The 20,367-nt window shown below is 33.5% G+C and overlaps 1 protein-coding gene across 50 annotated transcripts in view; it reads right to left on the bottom strand.

Annotated features, from left to right (window-relative positions):
* Positions 1-20,367, bottom strand: part of LOC106882136 (uncharacterized) — a 104,425-nt gene that overhangs the window by 29,856 nt on the left and 54,202 nt on the right. For 21 of the 50 annotated variants that reach the window (XR_016241840.1, XR_016241836.1, XR_016241834.1 and 18 more), the window contains exons 2-3: positions 14,271-14,363; positions 181-213 (exon numbers count right to left, since the gene is read on the bottom strand). Coding sequence is in view for 19 of the 50 variants with exons in the window: in XM_089351949.1 (XP_089208075.1) it covers positions 181-213; positions 14,271-14,363 (126 nt within the window). In the remaining 31 variants the exon portion in view is untranslated. Of the gene's footprint in view, positions 1-180; positions 214-6,096; positions 6,241-11,880; positions 11,995-14,270; positions 14,364-20,367 lie in introns of all 50 variants that reach the window. The other 29 variants (XR_016241831.1, XR_016241833.1, XR_016241829.1 and 26 more) reach the window with 2 other exon arrangements.

Here is a 20,367-nt window from a genome sequence, read left to right on the forward strand (position 1 = left end):
CATGAATTCCCTAGAGACCTTTATCTCTACTGTGTTTTAGATGACCTTTGATTGTGATTAATTCATGACAGGGTCACTTCAACTGTCTCTGAATAGATAAATGGTTTTACAATCATAATAAAATATTTTATTACATGTTAAAGATAAAATTATCTTTAAAATAAAGAGGAAAAAACTTACCTCTCAGAGTAAGTGTAATCAGTTTTGGGTTCCCTGTAAATAAATTCAATTACAAGTTTAAATTATAGTTTTTAATTCAACATTAAATATTACATGTATATAATTTCATGAAACAAAAAAAAAAAAAAACCCTTCAAATATATTGCTGACAATTAACTGTCTTTAACAAAACACTCAATTCTTTAGGAACTTCCTGATAGTTAAAAATCAATATAGTTACAGTGAGAAAGGAAAAGGATTCCTTTCTTCCGAGTAATTACATTTTTTTTAAAAATCATCACTTTCTCACATTCCTATTCCAATTTTAGAGTTCAGCTCAATCCATGAGCATTTCTTAAGGTTATTAGACATGTGCGTGCGTGCATGTGTGTGTGTGCGTGTGTGTGTGTATTGGGTCATCCCATAAACTATGTGGGTTTTTTTCAACTGCATGAACTAAAAGTCAGAGGGAGATAGGATAAACTGATAAATTGAGTCAATAGGTTTCTTGAAAACTTTCCAAATCTAATCACATGCAGAGAGTGAATGTGTGCTCTTCTTTGCTGTTATGTCTCACGAATGAACCTTTTTTGGACTGAATAGTGACTGGTGATGAGAAATGGGTTCTCTATAAAAATGTCAAATGCTAAAGACAGTGAGTAGAGAAAGGAGAAATACCAGCACCTCAGACTAAAGGATGTCTTTTCCCACGTAAAGTGTTGTTATCTGTTTGGTGGGATATGAAATGTTTAGTCCACTTTGAACTTTTAAACCCAACCCAAACCAAACGATAACAAAAGAGATCTATTGCGAGCAGCTTAAGTCAGTGCTAGAAGGAAAATGACCATCTTTGGTGTCAAGATGAAAGGTGTTCTTCCATCAGGGAATGGGAAATGATAGCCCATCTATCTGATTCCATCCATTCCACAGTCTTCGAAATCATTTGGATGGAAAAAATATGAATTCTGTAGACAAGGTCGGAACAGTACTGGAGGAATATTTTTTATCACAGACAAGTGAATTTTGGAAGAGGATCCTTGCAAATTTACCAGATAGATGGAAGAGCAATCTAGAAAATGAAGGAGAGTATATTTTAGATTAAAAAAGAACTGTGAAAAATAAAAGTATTAAAAAAAAACCACATTATTTATAAGATGACCCTATATATATATATATATATATAGATAACTTAGAAATTTGAGATGTGTTTCTTACTACCAAAATAGTTATAAATCTAAACTAGTGTCTTAAAGGTGACCAGATTTGGCTAGTTTAAATGTAAAATGGTCAACGAGACATTGGTCATTCATCAGGGTACAAGCACAGACAGATACATGCTCACATACACATAAATATAAACCCAGAGAGGCATCTTCTTTCCTTTGACTTGCTAATCGAGAGTTCAGCATAACCAGAGAACTAATTTTTGGAACTCAATATTCTATGATTAGCTAATTATTAGGATTAAGGTAAATCTGTAAAGAACAGTTCTTAATTTCATTTGAAACAAAAATTTGCTCATCACATCTTCAGTTCAGAGCAAAGTGGAAAAATCACTTCTTCAGTGAATTTTTTGTCTAACAGTAAAGCACAAACATGTGTGCTTTTCCATATTAAATTAAAAGATAATTGTTTCCAAAATCACAAGGGCCTGTAGTAAGGCTGGTACTGCACTCCACTTTCCATGATATTTAACAGATAGAGGATGAATTTCCCTCTGGATAAGATGTTAACCTACACCAAATAACCTCATACCTATTCCTTCATAGTTGAAGAAAATTAATTGATACTATGTAAAATTTAATGTACTGTCTCTCCATAAATGCAACAAATCAGCAGCAGTGAATTTGAACTTTCGACTTATGAGGCAGCAAACCAATATCTCATCTGCTTGACCATTTTCCAATTCTAGTTCAACACCTCTTTTTGTGTAGTTATCAAAAAAAAAAAAAAAATGAAGAACCATTCAATATGTTTCAGTAGAATATATTTATTTAATCTTTACAAGTTTGAATATAAGGATATACTTTATTTGTTGATGTAATACTAGGAAATATACATTTCTCTTCCACACAATCACACAGACACACTGTATGCAATAAATATTCTTAAAACTACAACAAAAAAGGGAAAATGAAAACAAATCAAAAAATAATTAAGTCATTATTCAAAGGAGGGGGTGGAAAAATATGAGCATATGGAAAGTTTCAAGCTAAAACAGAAACAGTGAATTATTGAATTCATTGTGATATACTACTAGATCATGTTAGAGATAGAGAGAGCAATCAGCAAGATGAAAGAAGGTTGATAATTAAGTATGTAAACAGAAATGGAAAATAAAATGTCAACAATATCAAATCTACACAAAGAAAAAAATTAGTGAATGGAGGGGACCAGTAAAATAGCTGCTCTAATTTTCTAACACATGTTTATAAATAATTATGTGAAAAATATTATAAACTGTTTAAATTCACATATCACATAAAATGATATTAAATGCCGTTTTTTAAAAAATTCTTTTCATTGAGATGCTATTTTGCTGAAGCTGACTTTGCTCTTCAACAAACTGGGGGTTACAAAATAAATATAAGCAATTTATTTCAGTAAACAAACAAAAACAAAAATCTAAATTTCATCTATCATATATATTAAAATGTGAGAAAAAAGTGATTTTTAAGAAAATGTTATAATTAAAAACTAGTTCAAAACTTAATTCAGTCCTTTAGCATTCAAGGCAGCCAAGCCTGACCAACACAATGCCAAAATTTGCACAAACTTGCCCTACTTGACAAGTCTGTTGAGCTACCTTTAGTAAGAGGAAAACTTCAACCAACTTGTATGACAAGTTTGTTTTTGTATTTCAGTCCCATGATTTCATTTAATATATGTATGCATTTATGTGTATACATATACACTCTCACACAGAGCCAATGAAAAATACTTAAATGGTTGCTCAACCTGCAGGAAATAAGAGAGCAAATCTTTAAATTGCACTCTAGAAATGAATGCTATATTCAAAGCAGTCCAAGGCATACTAACTAAAAGACAAGATGGTCATAGTTGGAATGTCTTTGACAATAGGCCTGCTAGATCAGAGCTGATGCGGAGCTAAAGAATGACACCACATGAATATATATATATGTATGGATATATGCATATATTTATATTATTTCGCCACACATCCTTTTCCAAATAAATTTTATCTTAATAATTACAATGCACACTCTTCTATCTCTTCTCTGTCTATCTCTCTCCCTCTCTCGTTCTTCATCCTTTCTGTTTTTCTCTCCCACCCTTTCCCTATTCTTCTTTCCCTTTCACCATTCCCCCTCTCTCTCTCACTCTTCCTCCTTGACCCTCTCGTCGTTGACATGTGACAAAAGGGGATCTCTCTTTCTGTCCACTGCCTTCCTAAAGAAAAGACATGTTTTTTCTGTCTCTTCTCTCATGGCACGTCTACTTAACGTTCATAATAATTTTTCTATCGTCTTGGCTCAACAGCCCTCACCGTTTGTTTTTACTGTCCTGTTCTTGTTAACACTTTCACCCTCCGCAAAAAATTCCAAATTTTATTTAATTTGCTTTGCAGGAAGGACTGTTCCAATGAAGTCGCGTATTGTCCTTGCCTTCAAAACATGGAGTAGATGAAACAGGGACAACTGACGAAGGGGTATACTCTTTATGTTGCATGTCTCGTTTCTCTATTTTTTCGTTCGAAAAAAGTTTGTTTCCTGTTTTCGTTTCTCATTGTGTTTAATGTTTTTTTTTGATGTCCTGTACCCATATATGCATGTATGTATACTTATAGATGTAGGTATGTACATATATGTATGGAGATATATATATATATATATATATATACATATATATATATATATATATAAATAAACATTTGTTATCATGAGAGTTCAAGAACCATAGCACATCTCTCATGGCAGCTATTCAGATAAAAACCACTGGCACTCAGTCAGTTTGGGCGACAAGGGTTCCAGTTGTTCTGATCACCAGAACACCCTGCTTGTGGAATAAACTAGCAAGTGGCTGAGTACTCCACAAACATACATACCCATAATGTCAAGTTCTCAGGGAAATTTAGCGTGACACAGAATGTGACATAGCTGGCTCTTTCAAATACAGGTACTATTCATTTCTGTCAGCTGAGTGGACTGGAGCAACTTGAAATAAAGTGTCTTGCTCAAGGACACCACAAACCAACAGGAATTGAACTGCTGATCATATGATCATGAGCTGAATACCCAGACTACTTAGTCATGTGCCTTAATAAAATAGAAGGACGTTCATACAAAGTACCTTGCTCCAAAGATACAAACAAAGACATTACAAGATTTACTATCAGGTTCTAATCAGTAAAATCTCTCTGTCTCTCTTCTCTCTCATAGACACTATTCCCTAAAAGTTCATCATCATCATCATTTAACGTCCGTCTTCCATGCTAGCATGGGTGGGATGGTACCACAAGAGCTGGTCAGGCTGAAGCCTGCACCAGACTTCTGTGACTGTAGTGGCAGGACTTTTACAGCTGGATACTCTTCCCAACACCAACCACTCTGCAGAGTGGACTTAGTGCTTTTTACGTGGCACAAGCACATGGAAGGTCAGTTTTGGCAAGGTTTTTACAGCTGGATGCCCTTCCAAACACCAACCACATTACAGTGTGAACTGAGTGTTTTTAAGTGGCGCCTGCACTGACAGGGTCACAAAGTACTTGCAAGACATAAAAAAAAAAAGAACTTTTAAGAGGAGTCAATGGGGGAGGTGATGATGAAAAAGTTATGAGACAGATAGTGGTGTCTTGCTGTAGAGGAAGTTCAAGGTTACCCTGCCGGAGAGAGAAAGATCCAGAAGGCAGATAGAAACATGTGTGCTACCACAAAGAAAATACATGGCTGCCCAAACCTGAGGGAAGTGTAGGAGAAAGAGAGGGAGTGGGAGACAGCAGCAGGATAGAGATGGTGACAGAATGCTGGGCATACTCATAAGGAACAGGGATCAGAATATAAATGAGATGGTTGAGGAAAGGAAGAGAGAGAGATAGATGGTGGTAAGTGCCAGGGCATTCTCAAAAAGTTAAGCATGGTAAATGGGATGAGAGGAATAAATTGAATTTTATAAAATACATGATGATGATCATAAGGATCTGTAGTGTTGGATGCAGTTAAAAGTGTTGCCTCAAAATATATGTATATTAAAATGTAGAGATTATAATTAGATCTTGAATTTGCAGATGATCCTGTAGATTAAATAGTCTTGAAAATTTCAATAGAAAATAAATGTCTCTCAAACCTCCTTGCTAGGCACTTCAGGGTTTTGAACTCAATATTATAAGCTTAGGAACAACTCCTGAAATATAAATGGTTCCTGTTGCATATAGCAGTCACTCGCACTATCACCTATCCTTTCATCGCTAGGTGGACTAGGCCAGTGGAAGTGAGTGTATGATGTATACTTCATGCCACTCTGCATAGCAAAACAGTCGGCAATGACAACCTATGCAAAAAGCAACCCACAGTCATCACACCAAACTATTAGTAAAACATTAACCTGTAAAATTTGTGTTACAAAAACAAATAATGAAGTTGTTTGGCTTCAGATTGGTCCTGATCAAAAAGACATCACCAAAGGTATTCCAGCCACGACATTCCTGCCTTTCTCCAAGGCCCACTGCATAAAGGACTACACTATTCAATGTATTCATCTTTCATGTGTCACATGGCAAGGGTGTGATTTAAGGGAGATTTGGCAGCTATTTCTAACAGGTTAAGTGACCACATAAAAGCTCCAGTGTTAGCTAGTAAATAATGAACTAAATTAGTATGTTATAACGAAAATCTCTAATATTTTAGTCAATTCAAGATTTCTATAAACCTATCAGTTCATAATAGTAGCCTAACTGAATTTGAAAATAAATACACAAACCTTAAAATAACATAAAACAGTAAAAATGTGACAATTGTCTTTGGGTGTTTCCCATCTGCAATGATTCAACTTTCATTTATAGAAAGCACAAGATTTTGAAGTTTGTATTACAATGACAACTGACACAGCTTCCACCAGCTTCCACTGAAACACTCAAAATGAAGTAGATCTTTGAAAGGAAACAATCTTGTTAAGTAGGAATTTATAATTTTGTGCAGATGTGTCTGTGTGCATGTATTTGAAAGTGAATGTCTATGTGGAAACTGATACAAAACATGATTTTTCCTTTCTTCTTCATTATTATTAAAAGCCATAGAAAATATGTAGATCAAGAGGGTTTTAAAAATAGAAGTGTAGATTAACTCTTTTGGTACAAACTCATTTGAAACCACCTCCTGGTTCTTTGGTACAAAATAGTCCTTTCTATGGTGTTCATATTAAAATTAAAATGTCATAGTTTTATCTAAGAACCATTTGTTATCTTCCAAACAATAGCTTGATGAAAAAAGGGTTGGATATTTAACGAAGCCCCTGGAGCTTTGTGAGTGTATTTGGTAGATGGAAACGAAGTCCTTGTGTTTGTATGTGTACGTATATTTCTGTCTCCTTGTCTTGACATCATGTGGTTGTTGTAAATGAATATCATTCATTTCCAATATTCTGCAAAAACCTATCTGACTGTGGGGAAATATTACCTTGTGTAGAAACAGGTAAGAGTTGGTGACAGGAAGAGCATCTGGGCATGGAAAAGCTACTTTAACAAACTGTCTGACCCATACAAGTATGAAGAAGTGTATGTGTGTTAAACCGATGATATTATATATATATGCATATACACACACACACATAAATATATAGTACAGGCTTCTGCACAGTTTTCATCTATGAAATTACATCCACAAAGTATTGGTCAATGTGAGGTAATGGAAGAATAAATTTGACTAACATAACATGTGGGACTGAACCTAGAATCACATGGTTGTAGAGTAAATTTCCTGAACAGCACAACCCTGCCTATGTTCCTAATCCACAGTTTTTGTCATGAGTTGACACTGATCCACAATGTCAACCAATGTTTCTTTAAATACTGTTTTTTTTTTTTTAAAATCAAATACCACTGAAGTGAACTGGATGGGTCAACTCACATTTCATTCTTCCAGGTTCAGTAAAATAAGAACCGATTCAATAAACCGGAGGGTGAATTGACATGTTCTTCAAATCATACTCTGGCATCTTGGAAAAAGACAAAACATAGTATAGTGTTGTGTCATTCCAGATAAGGCACTGTCAGAGACACAGATGAGGTGGTCATGGTGACAATAGGTCATATGAATCAGGACTGACCAATGCTAAATGACAACAATCATTGTTAACATAAGCATTACACCATAAATTGTAAAAGAATGATACAGTTGATTCAATAGTCCTCAGCACTTCACTGATGGATATTTTATTGATAATGAAAAGTATGACTTGAACATGAAAACATTAAGGGACGTAACTAAATATTGTAAACATTTAGCCCAAGTAGTCGAACATCTCTGTTACAACAATGCTTAAATAATATTAGTTTCTAATTTCAGCATAAGGCCAGCAATTCTGAGGAGAGAGGCTAGTCAATGATTTTGACACCAGTACTTGGCTAGCACTTTATTATATCAACCCTGGAGGAATGAAAAGCAAAGGTGACCCTGTCAGGATTTGAACTCAAAATATAAAGAGTCAGAACAAATATCACAAAGCATTTTATCTCAAAGCTCTGAGTTTGCCAATCCACTGTGCTAATAAAAAGCAAAATAGAACATTAAGGTGTACATTAAAACATTACCTTAATAGAATGAAGAAAAACAGTAGAATGAAGTTGCAACATTAGAAACTTGATACAATTTAATCTGTATATTACTAAAGTGCTGTAACACCTTTGATAGGGAAATTAAAGAGAGTATATTTTGCATTACAAACACATAAACACACAATTTTCATGAAAACAATGCTTCTGTAATATGGGATCTTCAAGGTTCTAAGTATGGGAACTTGTAATTTACAGCATAATTTGTGCATGTTTAATATATGTAACATAGTATGTGTTTATATACATATAAATTCAGTACATATGTGCTGTTGTGAGAATTGCTTATTTGCTAATTAGTGACACAATTATTTGCTAGATAAAAATAAGCGAGGAAAGAAAAATATAAATCATTAAAAAAATTTGCAAAAAGAAAGAAAAAAAATGAATAAAATGAACAAAAAAATAAACCAACTTGAAATAATATAACAAGCAACATCATGAATAGTGATAATAATAATAATAATAATAATAATAGTGGTTCCAAATTTTGGCACAAGACCAGCACTTTCTGAGGTGAGGTAAGTCGATTACATCAACCCCAGTGCTCAACTGGTACTTATTTTATCAACTCTAAAAGAATGAAAGGCAAAGTCAACCTTGGTGGAATTTGAACTCAGACTACTATAAATACGAGCGAAATGCCACTAAGCACTGTGCTTGGCATGCTAACAGTTCAGCCAGTTCAACAGCCTTAGAGATAATGATAAAATTGAAGAAAACAGCAATATAATTAAATTTTCTTACTCAGTTAGTTGAAAACAATAAGAAAATAGGAGAAATATTTTTTCAAATGTAACTTTTAGAACCTATTAAAACAAGGAAAAAAAAAAAAAAAAAAAAAAGAGGATGAAAACCATTTTAGCTGCCACTGTTACCTACCATGAAGGTTGTTTATATTGATTAAAGAATATCTTTGGAATCAAACATCTTAGATGATACATTTCTGATAGTAATAAATTTTCTCTGAGGGAAGAGGAGTTTATTTAAGTGAAGAAGTTTTACTCTGGCTACTTTCTTTCACCACCAAAAATAGACACTTCCTGCTGACCCAAACTACCATCTTAAGCAGCAATACAACATCCTACACCAACCCACAACTTTTGAACTTTTCAAATGAAGTCAAAGTTATGATGCACTTAAGTAACAAGGGAAGGGCGAAAATAAACAAAATTAAGAGGGAAAATATAAATGGGCAGTTGAAACTGATTTTGTTTATATTTTGCATGATTTGGCCTTATTCTATTTTCTGGAGGAAAGGAAAAACAAGTCCAGAGGTACTATCATAGTTACCAAAGATCAAGCTCATGGAGCTCACTGTCCACACTGTATACCTATGTAATTTTTGGTTTTAATATTTAACTGAAATTCTGAAGTACTCTCCCTTGCCCCTTTTGATATACATTTTCATTAACTTTAATGACTTTTCTCATTTACAACTATAGTTTCAATTGATTAAAAGTTATGTTCCACTCACTATGTGAAAGATGTTAGCCTACACCTAAATAAATGGCCAAGTTAACCTCAATAGTAACATACAATACTAGTTAGAATAAAGCCTCCAATCAAATGTGACAGTATGATGATAATGACAACAAAGATAATTTCTAACAATGGTACGTAGCCATAGTCAACCCCCAATGCTTGACAGGGACAACTCTATTCTATTAACTAGAATGATGAAAGCAAAGTTATTTCTCATTCAGAATATTAAGGCGTGTAAATAATTAGGGCAAGGTATTTTGTCTGGTGCTCTACTACTTACGCTGTTCATATAGGCAAAATGACTCATATAGGCAAAATGACAGTTGATATTTATTGATTTTCTTTAATCATGCAAGTGAAAAAATGAAAACAAATGCTTTTTTTAAAAATATCTTTTTCTAAGAACTACAGCACTGTACTACAACACCTAATACAATAATTATGGTTTCTTTTAACCAGCAATAAAAAGTAATGTTTTGACACAAGAGATTAAATCATTGTACTAAAGTCAGTATATTGCTGGTATCCATTTGTTGAGCAGTGGATGGATGAAAAACTAAATTGAACCTGATCTGAGATTGATGAAACTAAAATTTGGTAAACAGCTTTTACTTTGGAGCTGTATCCTTTCAGCCTTTTCTCCATCTTACTTCAGACTATGCATTGTTAGGATAATTTTTAAACATTAGTAATTTTCAAGTAGATTTTTGAAAGCACTGTTAGCTTAAAGATAGTATTCTTTCATTAGTTAACATCAGATTAAATAGCAAAAAGCATGGGATAGATTTTAAAAGAGTCATTTTAAGTTTGACGCAATGAAAACAAGAACATAAAATATATTGACATTGTATCAAAGTTCTTGTTAGTGTAATTCAATTTTGAAACTTAAAAGTCTTCAACTCAGAACAAGTAGTGAAATGAATACTGAAACACCTGTTAATCATAATTTTTCTGTTCCTGCACACATTACAAGTCACTTCAGTTGGCAAATAAAAATGAAAAACAACAAAAAAATATAAAACCAGTGGGTTGAGCATTCCTTATACACGGTATCTGGAAAGTCATTCAAAGGTTTAATATTCTGTATATATCAAGAGAGAACAAAGAGGAGAAATTGATCAATTAGTATATGGTTCCTGTTTTAAATCTTAAATGTCCCTCTGTCCAGTGGTTTAATGACAACTATCTATAGACAAAAAAATTACAAGAATACTAGTTCAAAGGGAGTTTAAAATTTTTATTTTAAACCTGAACACTCAAATGAGAAATTCATTAAATATTATATTTCATAATTGTACTAGAGATTTATTTTTTTTACATTTTCACATTTTATGAAGAATAATTTGGTTGATTACAAGTTTCCAACATGCCAATCAAAGACTCACTGCATTTCCGATGGCAAAACTGACAAGATATTGTGCAACTTGTTCAAAACAAATATCACAATAGATTTTCATTCAAATGGTCTTTCATTGTCCCCATCCTCAATATAATATATATATATATATATATATATATATATATATTCTGCCAAAATATATATATATACAGGCTTCTGCACTGTTTCTGTCTACCAAATTTCATTGACAAGGCTATAATAAAAGACACATGACCAAAGTACCATGCAGTGGCATTGAATATGGAAGTTGCTTGTTTCTTCTTTAATAGAATCTTATTAATTGGCAGAGTTGAGAGGGTCATGGCCTACAAATTCAAAGATCAACAGTTCATATCCTGCTTTTGTTGTTGCATTGTATCCTTGGCAACACTTAACATTCTTGATTGCTTAATTCATCAAGCTTTCACTTATAACGCACTTAAGCAATAGCTGGAGAAAATCAAAATTTGTATAAATGAACTGTTGATAATAGGATAAAAAATTTGCTCAGGTTATTGCATGAGGAAACAATGCTTTGAAATTATATCTGAAGAAAGAAATGGAAAGCAAATAAGGAAGATTTCTGGATGAAGTGTTGACATAAATGAACAGAGAAATGATCAAAAAGTAAAGGAAATTTCACTCTTGATACAAAAATTTGTACTAAATAATGACTTGGGAGTCGATTAGTAAGGCTCACACCCCAAATTAATGTGAAAAGCAAATGCAACTATAAAAGATCTCAAAACATACATATAATATACTAGAAATGCCTGCTCATGTATGAACTTAAATGCAGGGAGGGAAGTGAAAAAAACCTGTGAAACTCTTTCTGGTAGAACTATATGAAGCTACAGAAAGATATTAGGGTTAATTTAATTTTTTAGTAACCTTTCATCCAATCAACTTTTATAGCTATTATTATTATCATGTATTTTTTTTTTTTAGCCAGCAAGACAGAGATACTATAAGAATAAAAGGCAGAAACCAAAGAAGTATAAGTGAAGGGAAAAGGTTTAAAAATCAACTGAAATGTGCAGGAAAATAGCATCCAATAGTGTGAAAATGTTACCTGGGTGCTGTAAGCACTGTGTTTTCTTCAAATATCTTCATTGTTCCATCAAATGAAAAACACTAATAGAACAACTGTATACTAAATAACTAAGATTCGTAGTCCAGGTTTATTCTAGAATTAGATGAAAAAACTTATTCTAAGCACATGCATTATAGTAACTGCTTATATATATATACGTGCGTATGCCATTTATGTATACATGTCTCTATGTGTACGTTTAGGCATTTATTTGTGAATATGTCATGTTTTTAGAACTCATGTTTATGTTCAGAGTGAAATTCCTTATTGAGAAAACCGTAGGTTTCTTGAAAAAGTAGATAAAGAACCATGTCAGGCTAAGGAAACCCACTCCTAAACAAAACCCTAAACTATTTGGAAGTTAAAAGTAACAGAAACAATATAACAAGGCAATATTTACTGGAATTACCTGTTATGTGATCAGGTAACAAAATTCCTAGAAGAAAAATTCTATACAGTAATCCAAATTCACAAAGAAAAAGAAAGGATAAGAATGTAAGGACTCATTTAAATTAAAATTTGAACATTTCACTAAGTTTGAATGCAAATGTGCATTCAATGCTCAGTCTTCAGTTAATCAATAACAAATTTAATTTAAGAGAAATTACAAATTATTGCTGAAATTAAATATAAAATTAAGTTCTAAGCAAAACATTTCAAGAAATTAATGATTACAGTATTACAGCTAGAACTACCAGAATGGAATTCAGTGTCATACAACAATATCTAACAGAGTGTAAGAATTTCCACAGATCCCCATCCAAAATTAGCAAAATCCTGGATTGTGTGTATGTGTGCACATGTGTATATGTATATACATATGTATGCCTACATACAAATTTTGAAATTAATGCAAAAGGTGGCATAACTTTTTTTATTAACTGACACAATTTGTTCAAATAGCATATGTTGGCACAGTAACCCTTTTCTCTGCTCATCACAGTCTATATTTTAACAATCATAACACAAACACTGATATATATATATATATATATATATATATATATATATATATATATATATATATATATATATATATATATATCTATATATCATCATCATCGTTTAACGTCCGCTTTCCATGCTAGCATGGGTTGGACGGCTTGACTGAGGACTGGTGAAACCGGATGGCAACACCAGGCTCCAATCTAAATTTGGCAGAGTTTCTACAGCTGGATGCCCTTCCTAACGCCAACCACTCAGAGAGTGTAGGGTTATATACATAGTGTTTCTCAACTATGTGGTTTTGGGTTCAGTCTCATTGCTAGACTCTTGGGCAAGTGTGTTCTTGTGTCTGAATGCTTACAATCTGCACTTTACATGAACTACAAACAATGAAGTTTGTGATCCTTCTCTTTCAAGAAATCATTCACTAGCTCTATGCATTTGAAAACATGGAATAAAAAAAAAACCCTTACTTGAAAAACAAGTAAGGGTTAGCAACAAGAGCATCTGGCTGTAAAACAATGCCTCAATAATATTTGTTGCTGGTATAGAAAATGGGCATAAAATGAATGAATGATATAGATACAGCACATAACTTGGCAATGTCAATCATACTGTAATGAACTAGCTACTTAAAAAAATTAAGAAAGCTTCAAAACCAATAATTTTATTTCTAATGTTACCAGCATGGTATTTTAACCTTTCAAATTTATTTTTTCACTTAACTAAATTATGTTTAGCACAATTATTTTTGTGTGATGCTTCTGTAATTTATTTTTCTTGGTTATCAAACTATCTAAATACACATAATAACAGCTAAATATAATAGAAGACATTACAATGGATGATACAGATATCAGTAAAAACTCCTATTGGACTAAACTAAATCCATAATTTGCTTTGAGAAGTTACAATATTGAAAATAACACTTAAATAGTCCAGAAATATGTGACTGTTATTGTTAACTGGATAACTTATGAATTCTAACAGATTTTGTTTATTCATTCTAACAATATAAAGCATTTAATAAACTTCCAAGTCAGTCCATATATTTCTGCTGAACAAATTAAATCCAGCTATTTTAGCCAACAAATAACCATTACTGCTGACATATCTGTTCTTCAATGCCAATCAAAGTAGAATAGTCTGCCAAAATGCAATATTTTGAACTTGCTGTCTCTTTTGCTATTTCACTTCAAATTGCCTTGGCCATTTCATCTTTTAAATAAATGAAACAATAGTAACATGCTACTAATACATGCTAGTAACTCATGCAATATACAATCTGCATTTTGTAGGTGATGTAAAAATATATGCGTGAAATACTTGTATTTAAGCTTCTCAATTTTCCATAATCACCATCTATATAATAAACAATGAACCTTGTAATCAACCAGAATAAAAGAAAAGTATTTCATACTTACAGATCAAACCACTCATGTACAAGGAAATTGGAGATGTCAAACAATTCTTGATCAGAATCACTATCTGTACTTTCGTTAAACTTCAAATGTGATCTGAAACAAAAGCATTAAGAATGCAAGTGACAGCTGATTTAAATAACAAAAGAATACAATAGATAATCACAATGTAAGGGGAGCTTTTATTTTCATTAGTTTGGTCAGAAGGAAGGGGCTGCCTCAATAGCCTTTGTAGCTCCCATCACCAGCCGGTCAGTTCAACATGACATTTTTCTTGGACAGCTTAGATTACAAACACAAAAAAAAAATACAATAGAGTATATATTAGTGTCATTGAAACTAGTTTTGAAAGATAAGAAACAAAACTGAACCAGCTTTAGCTTAATTTAATCCTTACATCTATCTCCAGATAGAAAAGAGATTAATATCTTGAGACAAAAAGATTTCATTTGTTAATATAAAACAAATTACAAGGTCAATGGCATTAAGTTGTTTTGACATGCAACACTGTAGCATGATTTTATGAACAATTACAGTAAATAATGAAAAGGAAGAATATTTCATTTATAATAATTCTATCAAATGATTCAATATTTGTTTATTAAACAAACTTTAAAAATTTAAAAATTAGATTTATATAAGTGAATATAACTTTAATGCCTATTTTTCCATGCTTGCATTGACCAAATGAAATTTGTTGAGACATATTTTGCAAGGCCAAATGCTTCCTCTGCTATCACCTGTTTTCAAGCAAGGTGATGCTTTACTCTCGTTCGTGTTTGATTGCTAATAACACTATATAACAGTGACATTTGTTTTCAGTTATAATCCAATAACACACAGTGCTCTCTCCCTCTCTGTATGTTTGTGTGTACATACACACGGATGAAAGGCATCTTTTCACTTTTTGTCAATCAAATTCACTCATGTGGTTTTGGTTGGCCAAAACCTTGCTCCAGGTGCTACTATATACACACACACACACGTGTGTAATTGTATTTCCTTGTTTGTCTTCATGCATGTATGTTTCTATTAGCACATAATTCTATTTATAATAATGATATATATTATAATATAATAATGATATATAATCTTCCCAACTTTATTTCCTCCTCTTCTCTGCAGAACTGGTTGACTTAGTTACACATTTGTTTTCCAGAACAAAGTAAAAAGACAATAATTAATCAAGAGCAAAAAATATATTTAACATATTTCTCAGTTTCTGTTATTGAGATATAATATATATTATGCATGCATGTGTATGTACATGTTAAGATTTAAAATTTCATATGTGCTTTATCTGATGGTTGCTCATAGTAAGCTGGTGTGAAACCCATGCAGTGAAATCTTAAATGTTAACACAGATACACTCACCAGCAGTATATAGAAAATAACTTAAACGAGTGTGTTGAACCTAAGATAAACTTATGCCTAGCATGTTTATTATCAAAGCAGAAAATGTCAAATGCATTGATATAGTTAGTGCATGAGTGTATTAGTGAACACACCCTAAAAATACATATATTCATCTGTCTGAACAGAAAGAATAAAGATCCTCGCTACAAGTCAGTTTTGCTTCAGCAAGCCTAAGATCAAAGGTATGCCAGCTGTGGCTACTCCGTCTTCTTTTCCTATCTGGTGGGAACCGAAGACCACATTATCTATTCTGTCCTTATTTTTTTCTGTTTAAAAAAGCTACCATTTAAGAGATTTGACTGTGATTGCTAGTAGGTTGAGTGACTAAATAGGGGGCTTCGTTATTTCATTTTTTTTATTAGTTATTGATTATATCAACAACCCTCCACATAAAGACATTAATACAATTACATAAGTAACAAGAACCAGTAAATAATAGACACACTTTGGGTAATATCACTATTAAATTTTGGATTAGCACAAAAAATTAACCAACACACGCACACACACATAAATTTTCTACTGTATTATTAATATTACAGCCTTTTTATTTATTTAATTATTTAACAGAGCTGTTCAGATGTGGTGTTAATGAGAGTGCCTTCACTTCTTGGACACTCAACTCATAATGGGCTTGTAAGGATGCCAACATGACATATAGCAGGTCTTTAAGCCCTCTCCAGGTTTGGACAATTGCTTCACACCCTTGCAGATATGGGGATATATATATATATAGAGAGAGAGAGGAGGGGGAGGAGAGAGAGAGAGAGGAGGGGAGGAGAGAGAGAGGAGGGGGAGGAGAGAGAGAGAAAGAGAGAGAGAGAGAGTCTATCCCAATACTGGACTGATATTTTATAGATTTGAAAGGATAAAAGGCAAGATTTGAACTCAAATGACAAACTGCAGAGCATTGTAGCCAGCATTCTAAATTCAACCAACTTGCCATCTGCGTTTGTAACCTACAACTAATCTAACACCCTTGTATATCAGATGACACTTATTTACTTGGTTCACATATACATACATGTTAACAAACATTCAAATTACATAAAGAATATCAAATAACATTTAAATAATCCAACAGAAGTTTAACAAATGCAATACTTATTTACTCCCGTCGTTTTGAATTAATTATGCATTATCTTTTAGCTTCAAAATGTCAATGATGTGATTATCATTTTTAGAATGACATTGTAGGGTAGGTGTGAGAGGCCAGATACACAAGGTGGTATGAAAAGGTTCTTGGACTAGTTCTGCAGTGTGCCAACAGATGGTGACACACACTTGTGTGCACAGTGAGAGCTAGCAGCGACCTTCATGAGGCAGAGTGCCAAGTGACATTGCTGTGCTTACTTCACAGGTTGTGAAATTTGTGTTTTTGTGATCGCGTGTAAGCTGTAGTCTGCGATTTTGTCATGGACAGGAACAAAGAGTCAACATGAAATTTTGCATTAATCTTGGGAAGTCTGCTACAGAGACATTGAGCATGCTTTGGCAAGCTAACAACAATGAGGTAATGGGTCGTACACAATGTTTCGAGTAACGTGGGCACTTCAAAAGTGGAAGGACATCCCTTGAAGATGATGAGCACTCTGGAAGATCTGCCATAAGCATCACCCCCAGAAATGTGGTATTGTGCATCAAGAATTCATCCCCCGAACTGAGAGTTCTACTGTGATGTCTTGAAGTGTTTGAGGAAGGACATTCAGCAAAAGCAACCAGAATTGGATTCTTCACAGAGCTCTCCTCACTCGTGAGTTTTTCACCAAGAACAACATGGTATTGCTTCCACACCTGCCCTATTCACCAGATTCAACACCTGCCGACATCAATTTCTTCCCCAAGATGAAAAGGCAGCTCAAAGGTTGCTGTTTAAACACTGTTGTCGAGATCCAGAGTAAATCACAGAAGGTCCTTGACTTGCTTATGGAAAACGACTTCCAGACCAGATTTCAAAAGTGGCAGGAATGTTGGGACCAGTGTATTGCTGCACAAGGTGACTATTTTGAAGGAGATGATATTAAAACTTAGGAAAATAAGTTATTTCTTATTAAACATAATTAGTCCAGGAACTTTTTGATACCACCTTGTAGTTAGTTTGAAAATAAAACAGGTAGAATATTAGAGATAGAATACTAAAGAAACATATGCAACATGGTGGAAGAGAAGACATCAGCTGTGCTAAAAGAACTAGACTACATAATCATGGCATTTTGATTCAGTGAATTTAATTATAAAGTGTTAAGAAACACAAAAGAAGTCTAATAAATGTGAATGGACAAACTTATGACTAGTTACATGGGAAATAATTTACTGAAGCCATTGAAATTTAACTGCATTCATCACTATCATAATAATTACAATAATTATTGTGGTGGACTGACTGTCTTGTTATTTCATTCAACATACTGAAATCAAATCCCTCTAGAGTCAACAAACTGAATACCAATCCTTTAGCTGCAAGCATTGCTGTATGGTTTAGAAGTTTGTTTCATCCATATGGTTTCACATTTAGTCCCAATGCATGGCACCTTGGACAAGTGTCTTCTAATGTAGCCCTAAGTTACCCAACACCTTGTAAATGAATTTAGAAGAAAACTGAATGAAGCTCATCACTTTACATTTGTGTGTGTGTGTACCATGGAAGGCAGACGTTAATGATGATATACAGTATTGCCTTTATAGTATATCTGATTATATCAATGCCAGTACTTAACTGGGACTGATGTTTGTCGAACTTGGAAGCGTGAAAGGCAAAGTTGACCTGAGTTAAATTTGAACTCAGAATTTGAAGGGGTGTAACTAAATCTCAGGGTATTTTATACACAGCCCTATTTGCTCTGCCAGCCACCACCCCTGTATATGTGGTTCAATCTGAAAGTACTATTTGGCTCAAAACACACTGTTCAGCAAGTAACCATTTGGCCAAAGCTGGGGTGGTTAAAACAAATAGGAGAATAAGTACTTCCATTATCCCTTTTTAAGGATAGCAGGGTACAGAAACTGAAACATCAAAATCACAAGCCCTCACATTTATTTAAATTCACCCAATTTTACCTTCAAAATCAAACATTTTCTATTTCCCTTATCTATAGCAAAACCACATTAATCAAGTCAGAGAAATAAATAATATTTTTCCCCCCATTTTTATCAGGATATGTCAGAACATTTACAGGTCATTATTTAAACCTACACACACAAACATTAATTTAGCCAAGTATTTATTTTTAGATTCTTATTCTAATACCACAAAAGTCCACCCACACAAACTATCATATGCCTTTAAATATACAATACCGCTACGAGCCACATATATCAGCAATCTGTTTAAACAGTGTATCAATTTTAAAAAAGACTAGACATGTTCATGCCGCTTGTATCTCATTAAAATTGAGAAATAAGAACACTTAAATCAGATCATTGTTACTGAATACTTCTGCTTAGTTGTGTTCAAAAGAAACCCAAAGCATGAACCACGACAAAGATTTAAGATAAAGTCAAAGCATGGCAAAAAGTTACGATAAAATCAAAGCTCTTGCAAATGACATTTCCTTCTGCTCTGGCGAGTGTACAGTGTACCCTTCCTTACAGTGATTGACTATATGGAAAATGATGTTGTCAGAGTATTTATTTTGCTATCTCAGCTGTTTTGAGATCAGAGATCAGAGATAGTGGGGTTTACATTAAAGAAAAGCAAGATGGGCTCAGTTTATGTGCAAAATGGTTCTCAGCTCGAAAGGCAATTTCTATTTAATTCCTGACCCAATAACCATAGGATTTAAAATACCCTCAAATAGCTTCCCACTGAATCTAAATTGAAAACCACACCCATGAATACTTACAACAATTTCAGAGACTTGAGAAAGATAGAGATTGCAATGATAGCAGGTAACAGATGTGACAGTTATTGAAGGATTATAATCAATGTTTTCTGACATATGAATGCAAACAAACAAATAAAAGAAAATGTCAATAATTGGTATGAAAGAAACTGCAGAGCTTTGGATTAAATAGTGTATAATATTTTGTTATATCCCTTTGTGTGTTCTGAGTTCAAATCTCACTAGAGTTGACCTTACTGTTTATCTTTTAGATGAATAAATATCAGACAAGTATTATATAAAGCCTCCGTTGGTCATGCTGACCATGTCCCTGCACATGCAGTTTTCCCTGGCATAGGCCACTGAGTTTCCATGCACTTGAGTTTTCCCTCTCTATGCCAATGATGTCTATTTATCCTAACATTACAGACCACAAAGAGCCATAACAGATACTGCAAGACCTCTTTCCCAACCTCTAGACAGTTCCACCATTCCACTGCCCTGAATGGATACTCAAAAGGCTGGAAGGCAAAGTTGACCACAGTAGCATTTGAACTCAGACTGCATAGAGATGGAACAAACTCTACCAGGCATTCTACCCAATGAACTCACATCCCTATCAATTTAACACCTTCAGGCATTTAACATTGGTTTAATCACCTATAATCTTTTCTACATGGTTTCCTAGGGAAATGTAAGGAATTACTATAATTTTCATAATTTTCAAAGGAGATAGGTATCATCTTTTACTTGTTTCATTTATTGTGCCATGGCCATGCTGAGGCATCACTTTGAAGGGTTTAGCTGAATAAACCGACCCCAGTCCTTTTTCTATTGGTCTCTCTTATTGAACCGCCAAGTTA

Source organism: Octopus bimaculoides, chromosome 5 (genome assembly GCF_046866305.1).
Source record: "Octopus bimaculoides isolate indiv1 chromosome 5, ASM4686630v1, whole genome shotgun sequence".
In the NCBI taxonomy this organism is placed as follows: Eukaryota; Metazoa; Mollusca; class Cephalopoda; order Octopoda; family Octopodidae; genus Octopus; species Octopus bimaculoides.